Source organism: Vespa mandarinia, chromosome 18 (genome assembly GCF_050613455.1).
Source record: "Vespa mandarinia isolate Hongniang chromosome 18, ASM5061345v1, whole genome shotgun sequence".
NCBI classification, from domain to species: domain Eukaryota; kingdom Metazoa; phylum Arthropoda; class Insecta; order Hymenoptera; family Vespidae; genus Vespa; species Vespa mandarinia.
In genome coordinates, this window is record NC_140827.1 from 3,745,001 (window position 1) to 3,759,452 (window position 14,452).

The 14,452-nt window shown below is 36.5% G+C and overlaps 3 protein-coding genes across 7 annotated transcripts in view; 1 reads left to right on the plus strand and 2 right to left on the minus strand.

Moving 5' to 3' along the window:
- Nucleotides 1–2,565, minus strand: part of LOC118445355 (uncharacterized) — an 8,836-nt gene extending 6,271 nt beyond the window's left edge. Inside the window, exons 1-2 of one of the 2 annotated variants that reach the window (XM_035874709.2) lie at nt 2,426–2,565; nt 1–1,963 (exon numbers count right to left, since the gene is read on the minus strand). The exon at nt 1–1,963 is cut by the window's left edge and continues 6,271 nt beyond it. In XM_035874709.2, the coding sequence (XP_035730602.1) occupies nt 665–1,726 (1,062 nt within the window). In that variant the 5' untranslated portion in view covers nt 1,727–1,963; nt 2,426–2,565 and the 3' untranslated portion in view covers nt 1–664. Of the gene's footprint in view, nt 1,970–2,425 lie in introns of those variants that run through there. The other variant, XM_035874708.2, reaches the window with a different exon arrangement.
- Nucleotides 2,547–8,329, plus strand: LOC118445357 (zinc finger protein 346). 2 transcript variants are annotated; one of them, XM_035874713.2, is made up of 6 exons: nt 2,547–2,688; nt 3,925–4,124; nt 4,222–4,360; nt 4,441–4,470; nt 5,518–5,666; nt 5,782–8,329. In XM_035874713.2, the coding sequence occupies exons 2-6, from the start codon at nt 3,936–3,938 to the stop codon at nt 5,944–5,946; spliced, it is 672 nt and encodes a 223-aa protein (XP_035730606.1). In that variant the 5' UTR covers nt 2,547–2,688; nt 3,925–3,935; the 3' UTR covers nt 5,947–8,329. The 2 variants fall into 2 exon arrangements, with proteins under 2 accessions (XP_035730606.1, XP_035730605.1); XM_035874712.2 differs by lacking the exon at nt 2,547–2,688 and adding an exon at nt 3,339–3,753.
- On the minus strand, nt 7,255–13,051 carry LOC118445353 (dynein regulatory complex protein 1). Of its 3 annotated transcripts, XM_085662585.1 has the most exons (12): nt 12,702–13,051; nt 10,833–11,430; nt 10,432–10,723; nt 10,153–10,261; nt 9,685–10,035; nt 9,198–9,595; nt 8,913–9,129; nt 8,712–8,838; nt 8,416–8,630; nt 8,196–8,326; nt 7,481–8,108; nt 7,255–7,393 (listed from the first exon to the last, which is right to left on the minus strand). In XM_085662585.1, the coding sequence occupies exons 3-12, from the start codon at nt 10,566–10,568 to the stop codon at nt 7,340–7,342; spliced, it is 2,367 nt and encodes a 788-aa protein (XP_085518711.1). In that variant the 5' UTR covers nt 10,569–10,723; nt 10,833–11,430; nt 12,702–13,051; the 3' UTR covers nt 7,255–7,339. The 3 variants fall into 3 exon arrangements, with proteins under 3 accessions (XP_085518711.1, XP_035730597.1, XP_035730596.1); XM_035874704.2 differs by lacking the exon at nt 12,702–13,051 and having other exon boundaries at nt 10,432–10,589; nt 10,912–12,386; XM_035874703.2 differs by lacking the exon at nt 12,702–13,051 and having other exon boundaries at nt 10,912–12,386.
- Between the last annotated feature and the right edge of the window lie 1,401 nt (nt 13,052–14,452).

Genomic DNA, 14,452 nt, shown 5'->3' on the forward strand with positions numbered 1-14,452 from the left:
ATCATGATTCAGAAAGGGGATGCTTTTTTCGTAGGCACTTTGTCATGTTCGTAGGGCACCGTGGTCCAGCACCGTGATCGAAGGACGCAACTTCTATTTCTTTAAAAAGATTGACAATAACAGATGCTAGTGTTTAATAATCATCGGTTCAGTCGTTGCGATGACTGTATTCAGGATAAGAGGAAATCGTGGGAGTCGAATTGGTGTACTGAGCGTATAGATATAGCGCAGGGTGAAGCCCTGGCGGAGGAATGCCACGATGCGATTGATGATGAGCTCGATGATGAGACTCCGGCGAATCAATGGAGGTCGACAAGTGAGGATAGAGTTGGGAATTAGGGCTACCCATAGGAGATGCCGAAGAGGAGCCCGTCGTTTGGTAGACACTCTGCGTTGATGATAGTGGTGGTGGTCGTGGAGGTGGTCGTGGTAGTAGTGGTGGTGGTAATGGTGGTGGTTGTGGTGGAGGTTGTGATGGTGGTGGTGGTAGTGGTGGTGGTGGTGGTGATGGTGTGGTAGTGGTGGCGGTGACGGCGTGCTCGCGTGAATGAAGTGTGAACGGCGTGGTAGCCGAGGTGGGTGGACATACTACTTGCTGCGACGACGGTGATCGTTGCTGCGACAGGGATTGCGGCAGGGATCGTGACGCGCTGCCGTCTAAACACTAGTTGGTTGTCTGCGGATGCAGTAATGGTAGAGGAAGCTGTAGATTGTTTTGCTTGGCTAGGCTCGCGATCTCAGCGGCGATACCACCACCCTTCCCACCGGGTAGACCGTCCAACGACGATGGTCCCTCGTTGTAACGCAGATCGCAAACCGGACTTTCAAAGCCGGTCCCTGAGGCGCCGCCTGCGGTGCTCTGTGGCGTCGACGGATTGTGATTCGAGCCGCTCTGACTCATGTCGCGATGAACCCGATTTTGATGCCTTATCAAATAGCTGTCTCGTACAAACGTACGCCCGCAAATCCCACATTCGTAAGTCGTACCCGCGGTATGCGTACGAATGTGTATGGCAAATTGACTCTTCGACGTAAACGTCAGGGAACACCTGTCACAGACCAAAGGTTTTTCCGCGACGTGGCTCCAACGATGCGCCGTTACGTAGCTCTTTACCGCAAAACGTTTCTGACAGATGTCGCAGGCGTACGGCCGTTCGCCCGTATGCACGCGCTTGTGAGTATTCAAACTGCTCTTTTGCGTGAACCTTTTTAAACAGAGCTCGCATTGAAACGGCCGTTCGCCCGTATGAGTTCTCATGTGTACCTCCAAGTAAGGCTTACGACAGAAGCTCGCTTCGCACACCGTACAATGGTACGGCTTGTTCCCCGAATGGAGTTTCATGTGTACGTAGTAGGAGGACGCTGAGGATAAGACCTTGCCACAGACTTTACAAGGCTGCGGTTTAGATCTGGTGGCTTCCTTAGAAGTCTGCTGACCGGTAGACTGACGATCAGGACTATCCGGTTGTATATTTTGACTCTGCTGTTGTTGACTCTGCTGCGACTGCTGTTGACTCTGCTGCTGACTCTGTTGCTGACTCTGTTGCTGTTGGCTCAGCTGCAATGAACTTTGTTGTTGAGGTTGTAGGTGGCCTTCCTGTTGCGAAAGGTCTTCCCTGTCGTCTGATAAATTAACCATAGAATTAGAACCATCCGAACGGCTAGAAGCAACCGAATAAAAGCCCATCGGCTCGCTTTTAATCTGTTGGTCGAACATAGATGTCATTATGTCGCTCTGCTGCGGCTGAGCCAGCTGCTGTGGCTGCAACTCCTGCTGCTGCTGCTGCTGCTGCTGCTGCTGCTGCTGTTGTTGCTGCTGCTGCTGGTGCTGCTGCTGCTGCTGCTGGTGATGGTGATGATGGTGCGGCGGCGGCGGCGGCGGCGGCTGGGGGTGAATTTGCTGATGGGGGAGCAGAGTCAGGTTGCGCTTGACAAACTGCTCATATCCTGCGTACCAATCCACCTGCATAGCAAGGAAGAACTATAAATCTTTTTTTCACTATGAACACTCTGCCGAGTATATACGTCGTACAGGGCGTACGTTCGCGAGCATGTCAATTTGCGTATCCATCTAAGCGCGTTTACGATACGCCAGGTTAGCTCCGTCGCTTTGACATTTATTTTTGACAAGTGACAGAAGGTAACTGGACGATCAGCTGATTGCATAACTTTTACGTGTGGCGTTCGAAACGCGAGGCGAGTTCGTCGTTATAAGTATCCCGACGAACGACGCGCTTCCTACGACGCGAGCCACTCTATTTTTAAAGGGGCGCCGTGCGAAACAACGTTATATTTTCACCGTAAAACCGGATTCCCTATGACGAACAACAGGGCCGCGCGCGCGAGTGGGGGTCGCTTTCCTTCCCTATAGACGACGCGCCGAGCATTGTTTTCCTTCCCTCGTTTTTTTGTTCATTTTACGAACCTTTGCTAAGTGTAGTGGTCCGGGCTATGGTCGAAAAACGTCGCGCCTCATTCGAGCGCACACGCCTACCCTCCGGTCGAGCGGCTTCACGGGCAATCGCGAAACATTTGTAATAGGACAAATTGTTTTTCTCCGACACAAAATATAAGATGGCTGCTACTATATTTCGCGGACAGGCCACCTATATAGAAGCACACGTTCGCCCGCGCGAACGCTGATTGACGGTTGCCAGACAGCAATTTGATTGGTCGAGAAACCTTAAGGTATGTATCGTTGCGAGCTACGTCTGCCGTCGTTTCATCCTCTCTCTTTGTTGTCACGTCTTCCTCTTTAAGGCGATCTTTTCTTCCTCTCTTTTTTTTTCCTTTTTTTTTTTCTTTTTTTTTCTTTCTTTCTTTCCTTTTTTTCTTTTCTCCTTACCTTCTATTTTCCCATTTGCACAGACGTTAATGCGTTTTATTAAATGAATTAGATTAATTTTATTCATTTATTCGTGCGTAAACAAATTTTCGTTTAACTTGTCGTTAGAAATGAAAATTCTATCGTAGAATCCATATTGGTCGAAACAAGTTTGATGCCAATAGAGAGGAATGATGATAATTATAGATCTGTAATTAACGTTTGTCTCTTTGTAACCGTCTTTATTGTCTTGAAAAAGTCGTGTCGAAAATGGCGGGAGTCTTACGCCATGTTCAAATTTACCGCCTAAATAGAAAGAGACGACGTATCTCTTTGTAAAGAATAATTCGAGGAAATCTATCAATTGCGTCGCATTTGGATATTGAGAAAAAATTTTTCATCCTACTATTTCCCTTTATTTCCATATATTACATTTCGTTTGTTATTATTCTTTTTACTTCGTTCGTACTACGTTGACAAAGGCCCACTTTGATTGGCCGATAGAGACGTGGGCTTTACAGTAAACACGGAACTACATCGTATAGACTGTACAACATAAATATGGCAACAACGTTGAAACTTAATTTATACGAGTACGGTTCTTCATTTTATATCTCGTTACCGCTCTCCTCCTTTCTTCTTTATTTCTCTATTTATTCTAATTAATCGCTTGAAATATAACGAGTAAGATTAAATTAACATTAAGTCCGTCACGACGATCTCATTTTTATGTGAAACTAACAACAATAATATACATTAATGAAATCAGACCCCGAGAGAGAGAGAGAACCATTTCTAACGTTACATTAGTTTCATTCTAAAATCGTTGAGAGAATATTAATTCGAGTGTAAAAAAAAGTCGTCGAATAGCAATCGTTATTGGTGGATACAATTCAAGCGATCTAGATAGAGAGATAAAAATAATATAGGTAAGAATATATTTTTACTCATTCCAATGATTATTCTACTGAGCACATGTTCAAATCCAATACTCGTGTTGTTATAATGAAATAATAATCATTAAGGAAATCTTGGACATTATTGTATGTACTTTAAACCTTTCATATGTTAAAGTTTATCTCATTATATTCGTTTTGTAGATTGTAGAAAAATGGCAGTGCCAGCGGAGAGTATTATAGATTCAAACCTCAATGATCCGGTAACAAAAGCCGTTGTTGACAATATAATGGGTAATTTGCCTACAAAAAAACCTCTGGTTCGTTGCGACGATTGTGATTTATCCTTTACAAGCCAAGCAGTATTAGATACACATTTACAAGGCGCTCGTCATGCCAAGCAGGTTTGCAGAACTTTTCTTTATTACTTTATAAGACATTTTAATATTCACATTTATTTCCTTTATTTATAACTAATGAAAGCGAGCACATTTATCATAGATAAGGTCAAAAAATATAATGGCGTCGCTTGAAGAAACTAAGGTAGCATTTACAAAAGATGCGGACACCAATGGGCTAAAGTGTAATGTATGTAATGTCTGTCTCAACTCGATACAACAACTTCAAACGCATTTAAATGGTATTGTATCTTTTATGAAGTTAGGCATAGAAATGAAACCAGTAGAGCGCAATGTATTACAAAAGAATGTGTTTTTGTAGGAAGTCGACACAAGAAGAAAGCTATGAGAGGTAATAAATCAAATGCGGTAAGAAAACAAATCCCATACGGCTTAAAATGTAGTCGCTCTATATACATGGATAAAATAATAGAAAAGAATATAGTTGTATTGATTTATTGTTTAATTCTTTTTACATTCGCATGCTTGATACTGCTACTTACTTTTGCTTTTCATATGTTTTTTTAAAACTAATTTTTTTCTTTCTCTCTCTGTCTCTCTCTCTCTCTCTCTCTCTCTCTCTCTCACTCTTTTTTCTTTTTTTTTTCTTTTCTCTTTTTTTTTTTTTTTTTTTTTTTTTTTTTTTTTATTAATCATTTTTGTGCTTACGCCACAGCATTTTTCATAATTAATTCAAAATTGCCTACTTCACGAATCTCCAAATAATAAAATGTTATTTCTATATTGTAGGGCTAAGGTACCACTTATTATATTTAATGTTTCTTATTTGTTACTTGTTATTTAGTATTATTATTTATTATATATTTTTGCTTGAGACTGATATTTATATGTTCATTATTTATTTATTTATTTGTTAAAGCATTATTGTGAACGTGGCATAATCACAAGTAAATCAATTATACATTTAAATAATAATAAAGCAAGTAAAGTACATTTAATCGCTTAGTTCTATAAGTGACTTCGAGAACCCGTCGTTGAGTGCATAAATAATATTGGGTTTTGTAAATTAGAAGTTTGTCTTTAAACGATGTAGATAATGGAAGATTAATTTGCCATTTTGCACGTAGGACTTTTTTTTATGCTTCAAAGATTAAGATTTAAAATCGTAATTTTTTGAAATAAAAGTCACAAGGAAAACAAAATTTATAAAAAAAAAAACATAATTAATTTATGCACTATAAACAATCCATGATACTTAATTGTACTTCACTATTATTGGTATATGAATTGTATTATTTATATTCACAAATTATATTCACAAATTATTAATATTTCTTTTCTCCATAGCATGAATATAGTATTGAAAATGATTTGTCATCACACTGTCGATCACTTGTACTACTGCGATACATAGCGTTGATTATATATTAATGCTTAGGTGGGTGGTTTGGAAAAGAAGTTGTCACACAAGGTAGTTCGTTGGTTGCTCCTGCAATCAACATACAGGATTCTGGTCCTATGAAGGCAGTCTCACTGTCATGCGATATATGCAACAAATTTTTCAACTCTCCTTCGCAATATAATGTGGTATAGTATTATACCTCATTCAGTATAATACAATTAAAATATTTATAGAGAAAAATGGTACAAACTTATTTTTAAATACTAGGACAATATATATGTAACGATCATAAATTTGCAGCACATGAAATCCAAGAAGCACACTGGCAAAATGAAGAGAGCTAAGACTCAAAAAAAGAAACGATTTTCTCCATATTGGAAAAAACCGAAATCTGATACGAACTCAACCACTGTACAATCTCTGTCAAATAATTTTGTACCAGGTGGTTTTACGAATCAAACATAGTGCTAAGGTTTCATTTATTCTTAAGATTCTTTATTTGAGATTATATATTAACACACTTTGTGCTGGTATATATGTCTCTGATATATATATATATATATAAAAAGAGAAAAAAAAAAAAATAAAAAAAAGAGAAAAGGAAAAAAACAAAAAAAAAACAAAAAAAAAACAAAAAAAAACTTGTATTGCGTTAATATCCACGAATTGATCTATGGCACTGATGAAATTAAGTATTTGGTCCATTTTATAATTGGTCAAGAATCAAGAAATAATTTTACCAATTATACAGAATCTTATTCGTCGATATAACGCAAAAGTTAAAGGATCTGCGGGATAGCAAAAGTGCTAATCTGTGATCTGAAAACTACAAACGAAAAATTTTATGTAAAAAAAGTTTATTTATAAAAAGAAAATGTGAATATCTGAAGTCTTGTGAATAATAGTTACATACTCAGCAAATACATATATGCCGTTATTAAGTCTAGCCAATGTTATAATAGTGTTAGTAAAACGAACTTATATAGCATTACAGTGTTTACCTGTCGTTAGAACGATAACACAGTATTTCTCTGTTATTATTGTAAGGACAGTTAGGCATCTTATATATGCTGTCGAACTTAGGAATGTCATAATCACGTGTATATTCGTATAATTGTCGATAGGGAAAATGAAGAACAAAATTATTATTATAATTTTCTTTATAATCGATACATACACACATACATACGTACGTACGTACATACATACATACATACATACATACATACATACATACATACATACATATATATATATATGTGTGTATATATATGTATATATATATATATATATATATATATATATTTTTAAACAAAAGCATATATATGTAAGAAATATAAATTAAGGTAACAAAATCTTCCAATTTTCATTATTTATAAGATCGGCGTCTTAGTAATAAAACAATAATATGTGTTTGTTGGGTATTAGCGATTGTTCTTTAAATGTACTACCATGATGTGTATATAAAAGTAATGTTTAAGTAAGAAAAAGCACAGTTAGAGCGAATGTAACATGGTGGTACACGACGTATGTACAGAATCTAATAAAGATTCTGTCTCCTTTTATATTACGTTTGATTTTATTTACAACGGCCGTTATAAGTAAACTTAATTACCAATCTTTGCGTTTTTCCATTTATCGATTGTTCATATCAACGATTAGCATTTTAAAAAGAAACCTTTCACCTTCCCCTGTGGGCCCGGGGATAGAATATACCCACAGTATCCTCTGCTTGTCGTAAAAGGCGACTAATAGAGGTTGAATGTTGACAAGTCAACCTCGTAAAAATTCGGGGAAAAAGAAAACGCATGGATGGATGGATGAATGGATGGATTTGTTGTTGGCATCTTAAATTCCATTATGTTTTACCAGAGGAAGATATTTCTGTATCGGTTATCGGGCTGCTTCTAGTCTGAAATACATATATATATATATATTATATCGAATAATAATGTCATTTATATTTTTCATTGAAAAAGAAAATGTAAATCTTTTCTACCTCAACGGTATTATACGTCTTTAGTAAACGTCGTAATTCAGCATTTTGTTTCTTCAAAAATGCCGTTTCATTGCTCAATCTTTGTCTTTCTTTCAATGTTTCATAATATCGCTTAAGTCCAACGAGCAAGCCATCCCAAAGGGATTCTTTAGCTGGAGGAAATAAATCCCTGTATCTTTTCCAAAATTCTTTTATATCCTCTACGGTTAAACTTCGTGAAATTGTTACTTTTTTCATTGATAATCTCTCCTTCAAAGATTTTGGCGTTTCGTCGCGTTTAATAAAATTATATTTCTCTATGAATTCCTTCAATGCTCTTGTAACATATGATGCATCAATCTTTAACAAATGACCCTTTTTGCAGAGCAATTGATTTACCCCTTCCTTTGGTTGCGATGAATCTTTGTTTTCGTCACAAGATGTGAATGATACTTCTAATTCATCTGATGAAATGGACGTCGTAGTTTCTGCCGAAGGAAGACGTTTTTCCGAATAGTCCGTCGTATCAATGAGTGTACAAACGTTTGAACATACGTCTTGAAAGAAAACTTCTGCCTTTATAGTTTCGACTAATTTAGCTGTTTCTTCGTCTAATTCTTTGCCGCCACAGACGAGAGGTGTATTACTCCTAATTTGATATTAATATTGATTTTTCATCATCATATTATAATTCATGGATTCTCTTTTTTTTTTTTTTTTTTTGTTTGTTACATACGTGCTAGTAGACGACGACGACGACAAGGATTCCGTCGTTTTATCCAAAGACATACAATCGGGACAATACGTATATGGGAGGAAGAAATTTAATAAGAATTGTATTTCCTCTTCGGATATTATGTTTAATGCCTGGTAACATAATCAATGGCATAATTAATACGATAATTAGCAGCATCGTTTTTACACATTTGCAGATTTTTTCAGAATATTTTTTTTACCTGAAAAACATTGTCCAATCTAATGATTACATTGTTCTCGGTTGTATACGGTAAAAGTAATTTTTGTATGTTATCGTCAATCAGATAATTGGATTTCTCGGATATATGTTCCATTATATGATTTAATAAACGTCGTTCCAAATTGATGTCTTCCAAAGTAACAGCCTTTTTGTAAGTAATTGGCATTTGTCTTTTTTCTTGAGCATCAGTCTTTTCTATAGAACAAAACGAAATATGCAATAATTAGAAATAATTTTGATATGTCAGAATGGATTATACAAAAAAAAAAAAATTACCTTTATTTGTAATATTAATCGCAGTACAGTAAGAAGGTAAATCTTCCTTGGTCAAAAGTTTTACCTCGGGAGGTTGCCACTTTAATCCTAATGCTCGTTCATGTATAATTTGATCAGTAGCCATAATCTAAAACGTCGAACCAATGTTATGATTATTCGTATCGATCAATATTAATTATAAAAATGACTTCGTCATGTTACTTTATCGATCAGCTCATTGACACGTTTTACATTCATATCCCATACTTGAAAGTATTTTTTCTCATTAATATCAGTAAAATACTGTGACTTTTCTTCGAGTTCTAAAATATTCTTATGTGCCTTGAGAACTTGATCGGTCAATCCTTGAATTTCTGATCGACTATCTTCTTCTAATTTGACGTAAGTCTTTCTTAATTCGTTCATAGTGTCTTGAAGCCTGTAATAAATGTGTATTACATTAATATTGCATAAGAAAACAGAACAACGTTTATTCAATGTACCAACTTATTAATTCGTCTTTTTTGTTCATTTTTAATTATAGTATTCTCTTCGTCTTTGTGCTTAAGAACGGCATAACTATAATTTAATTTTTCGACATTTAACATGCACAAAGCTTTCATATCCTGTAACTTCTGTTGAAGGTCCTGATTCTCCAATGCCAAAGTTATTTTTTGAGAACGATATTCCTCGTGGTGTTCAGTCATGACTCTTTCCATTTCCTCCTCGTATTCACGAATTATATCTTTTCTTTTTTCAATGCCTTCGTGACCATTATCCCGTAACTTCTCATAGAAATCTTTCCATTTGTTCTCGAGCGTATCTAAGAGCAATTTACGTTCGGCGTCCAACACGTTGTTGATATTATCCAATTCTTTATGATAAGCCTCGGCGATTACATTTAACTGTTAAAGAAAAAAATACAACATTCTTTAAGTCGCATATATAAAATATTCAAATTGATTGGAATTAAATAATAAATTCATAGATCAACCTGACGATCTATTCTATCGATCAATATATCAATATCTTCGTTTTGTTTCTTAAGATCATCGACGAATCTGAGATCGGCATTCTCTAGCTCGGCCTTCAATCCCATAATAATTTGATCCTTCTTCTCTAATAATTCAAGACACTTGGCATTTTGCCGCATCATCTTTTCTTCTATGTCCAATGGATCTTTTGATGCAAATATGTCGGACCATTTTTTATCGATCTCCTTATACTTTAGCATACATTCTTCATTATCTCTCTCTAGTTTCTCCAGCAAGGCTTCTCTCGTCTCTTGTACTTCCTTACGTCGTTCTAACTCTCGAGCATCGTTAGCAACTTTTACATTGGATATCTATATTGTATTCGTATATGTATATATATATATATAAATTTTTTTGTAGAAATTTTCTCCTTTTTGAGAAAGGATAAAATTTATATAACAATTTAATAACAGAGTTATAATACTGACCACTTCTTCGCCTTCTAACTTGATCTCTTCCAGAAATTCAGTACTGGCAAGAATCTGTCTTTCGATGGGAGTTTTTTTAATGATTTCTACGTCTTTGGCTCCTTTTACCCTAAAAAATAAAACCTTTATTTCTTTTGGTCATATTTTTAAGTAACCCAAGTAAAGTTCATAAGACTTTCGAATGAAAATCATGCTGATTTTTAATCAATTGTATCTTGCTTTTTCTTTTCTTTTTTTTTAGTTCATTAAGAAGAAAAAAGTAAAAATAAAAACTTATACTTATGCAGAACGCTCAAGCGACGTTGAATTCGTTGTCTCCTAGCCAATTTTCGTATATTTGGATCCGACGATGATAATGATAATTCCTTTGATACATCTTTTTCGACACTTCCTAATTGCTTTTCTTTTGCAATCATGTTTTAATTACTTCTTTTTCTCTTTTTTAGGTCGATAACAGATAAAGTTTTATTAATTAAAACTCGCAGGAATTTGAAAAAGGAAATTTTCGCAATAAAAACTCTTTAATCAAAGACGAATAAGTAAGAGAGTTTATTCAATGAACTATGTACATCTGCTTCATCGAAGTAACATAAAATAGTAATACAAATTTGTTTAATCAATTTTTATGTCATATATATATATATATATTAATTAAAGAAACGATTATATATGGTTATTACCTTCGATCGGTAATTATATTATCGTGTCGGTAATTATTTTATGTCGATAATAACTACAAATTTAAAAAAACATTTTTACCTACTACTATCGGTAAAGAGGAAAATTCATGATCCTAATCGCCGCAAGATGGCTCGAGGTGTACGTATATCGAAGTGATGTCGCCATTTTCTATAATCTTGCTGGTCATTCAATATCCAGACATACGATAGCAGTTGCAATATTGCGATAAACGTAATAATTTCGTAAAAAGAACGAAACGTTTCGTTCGTACGTTCGATCATTTGTTCTATTCCAAAACAAATTTTTAATATCGTCATTCGATGTACACATATACACGTTGGTCTCCGTCATAACCTAAATCCCATTAGAAGGAAAGAAGTTTCCATAATTTTTATGTTCACGCCGTTCACATAACACACGAATTCGATCATCGTAAGTGGAAAACCGTGTATATTTTATCACACTTTTTATTCGTATGACCATCGAAATGATTAAAAATGCCGGATATAAGATTGAAGGAAAAAAAACAAAAAACAACACTCGGCGTACAATAAAATCGCCGAAGTCTCGAGACATACAAGTTCGTGTTTCCATTGGCTAAAAGAACGTCGGAAGAGGATGACGCATTCTCCTTTATTGGAGTTTTCTCTCTCTCTCTCTCGCTTTCTTTCTTTCCTCGCGCCTCGTTGAAGAGGCAAAGAAATAATTCACGCGCTCGTACGTACCGTTAGAGACTCGAAGAAAAACGTGGCAAGCTCCTGTGAAGCAGAAGCAGAAGAAGAAGAAGAAGAAGAAGAAGAGTTGTGTCTCTTTGACGAGAACAATGAACTCTTCTATCGTTCTCCGATAATGGGAAAACCTTGTGAACGAGGAACTACGTCTAAGAGGCCATTCAAAATGGCGGATTATAACCTATTAGTTTTCGAACGACCTTCAACGGCTTTTCCTTCGAAGTTTGTAGAGAGAGAAAGAGAGAGAGAGAGAGACAAACAGAGAGAATTGAAATTCTAAATCGATTTAATAGGAACGTTATAAGGTCGTAGAACGAATCGAATTCTTCGTCTATTTGTTCATAATGAAAGCGTCTCTCTCTCTCTCTCTTTCTATCTATCTATCTATCTATTTATCTTTCTCTTTCTCCTTCGGAATAGAAGGCGAAAAGGGCAAAAGCAGGCAGGCAAACAGATTAGCTTGAAACATAGAACCTAATACATATACTCGTTTTACCGGCCTCCTGTCTCGGGTAGCTCGACGAAACGACCACAACGCCGACGTCGATGGTTTTCGACGGTCGTCGACGTTGACGACGTTGACGACAACGTTTTCTTGCAACGACACGCGAAAGAGAATCGAGCGCGATCGATACTCTTGAACTGTAAACAAGGAGAATAAAAAAAAGAAAGAAAAAAAGGGCATGTCGTTGTTGACGACGAGAGACACATGACTCATGCTATCGATCTGTAACTTACACGATCGCCTAGAAAGCAATAATCGTGTTGGAACTCGAAGTCTGAAAATCTTAGGAATAGAAAAATAGTCTTTTACTTACTCTACACTTATATAAAGTATTATAAAAGAAAAATAAAAAAATTCTAGACAGATATATATATATATATATATATATATATATATAGAGAGAGAGAGAGAGAGAGAGAGAGAGAAAGAGAGAGAGTGTATTTAGAAAATTCGTAATAACTCTTCCGTATAAGGAAAAATTTTCGTATGGATTTTCGTTATCCTCGCGTCGGCCGCCTCAACCGATTTCAGTTGGAATTCGTTCGAAAGTCGTTTCCGGTTAGGAGCACTCGATAAAATAACTCGTTGTTGGTATTAGAAACAATGCTACGAAGATTTTTCTCAACCCTCACCACTCTGTGTTACTTCTACACAACTAGTACTACTACTACTACTACTACATCACTTTACTATTACTATACTATTACTACTACTATTCTACTACTGCTACTACACTACTATTACTACTACTAATACTACTACAACTACAAACACTACTACACTACTCGTCATCGTCGTCGTCGTCGCGTCGTATGTTCTCTTTCTCTTTCTCTTTTGTGTCCCTCGAGGACGTTGGTCGATGCGAAAACACGATATACATATATCATTCGTCGAGTTTGTTTAACAAAAATACTGTACAGTCGTCATTTCATTTCCAACACCTTTTAACCGTCGAACCAATCGGACATTGGAACGTCATCGTCAAGGGAACGTCAAACAGTTTGTTTCGTCGTACGAACGAGGCAAAGCGAACGAACCTTATGGCGGATCGTACCTACATATATACACACATACATACATATCATATATATATATATATATATATATATATATATATGCGTGCATGATGCATATACACATTCATATATTATACATATACAGAAGCAACCACAAAGGCGCGGCGGCACCGCCATAGTCGATGCCATGGACTCAACAACGGTCGTTGGTCGACACGAGTTTAGTGAAAACAAGATGGAGCATACGAGCGGCAGGGCCGTATATAGGCAAACCAGTTACCTTGATCATTTCGTTTATCATTTATTTTCTTTCGTTCACATTTATTCAAATATTCCCAGTCTAAAATCTTTTACGTTTGCGTTTTAATGACTCATCGATTAACAAACGTAAATTAACTCTTAGAAATTTATAATGAAAAGTAACGCCGACGTGAGTAAATATTTGATGATTTGATAGAAATTTAAGTAATTCCATGAGAGAAGGAAAAGTGAGAATGCATTTGTCATCGAACTATTATTATTATTATTATTATCATTATTATTACTATTATCGAATTCATTGATTTTTCTTGTCGAATAGAAATAAAGTATCGATAGGGTTTTCTATTTTTTTATCTTTTCTTTTTTTCTTAAGTTCATCTACGAAAATTGTTTAGCTTAAAGGGATTCCGTCCTTCTAACAAAGACTAAACTTTCGATCGTTAGTACCCGAATACGCGTCAGTATGGTTAAGTACTTTTTTATTTCTTTATTTTTTTTTTTATTTCCCTAATACATAATCCAATAGTCCCGTCTTTATTCTCCCTCGGTAGAAAGTACAGATGTCCCGGGTAATTGGCTGCACCTAAAACGGCCCTGAAGAAGTGAGAAAGAGAGAGAGAGAGAGAGACATAAGTAGATAGGGGAAAAAGAGAGAGAGAGAGAGAGATAGTAAGAAAGATGGCGGGCTTGCGTTGTGTCGTCGACGACGACACCACGACGATGACGGTGCGTCGGTGCAGGAGCGGACACTACGAGGGGCCTTGTGAGAGGGAGAAGGACAGGGAATGATGTGTTCTCAAAGGGCGGTGCGAGGCAAAGGGGTGTAAAGATAGAAAGAGGGAATAAGAGAAAGAGAGAGATAGATAGAGAGAAAGAGAGAGAAAGAGAGTGATGATCGTTTGAAAGAGAAGGGAGACACGGCGCACTCGGCTCAGGGGTTCGGGTTAGCTCGTTCGACCCGTTATCCCTCCTCTCCCGGTGGCTCGAGATCTCCCTACCTGTCCTTGCTTCGATTCCACACGAATATAATTCTCTCTCTCGCTCTCTCTCTCTCTCTCTCTCTCTCTTTCTCTCTCTCTCTACGTATTCCCCCACTCGAGGAAGCT

Bases quoted from the DNA above. Each gene is read 5' to 3' on its own strand.
- LOC118445357 (XM_035874713.2), top strand. From the start codon at position 3,936: ATGGCAGTGCCAGCGGAGAGTATTATAGATTCAAACCTCAATGATCCG. The intron at 4,361-4,440 runs GTATTGTATCTT...GTGTTTTTGTAG, and splicing joins ACTTCAAACGCATTTAAATG to GAAGTCGACACAAGAAGAAA. The intron at 5,667-5,781 runs GTATAGTATTAT...ATAAATTTGCAG, and splicing joins CTCCTTCGCAATATAATGTG to CACATGAAATCCAAGAAGCA.
- LOC118445353 (XM_085662585.1), bottom strand. From the start codon at position 10,568: ATGATTGCAAAAGAAAAGCAATTAGGAAGTGTCGAAAAAGATGTATCA. The intron at 9,130-9,197 runs GTTGGTACATTG...CATTTATTACAG, and splicing joins CAAAAAAGACGAATTAATAA to GCTTCAAGACACTATGAACG. The intron at 8,109-8,195 runs GTATGTAACAAA...ATATCAAATTAG, and splicing joins TCGTCGTCGTCTACTAGCAC to GAGTAATACACCTCTCGTCT.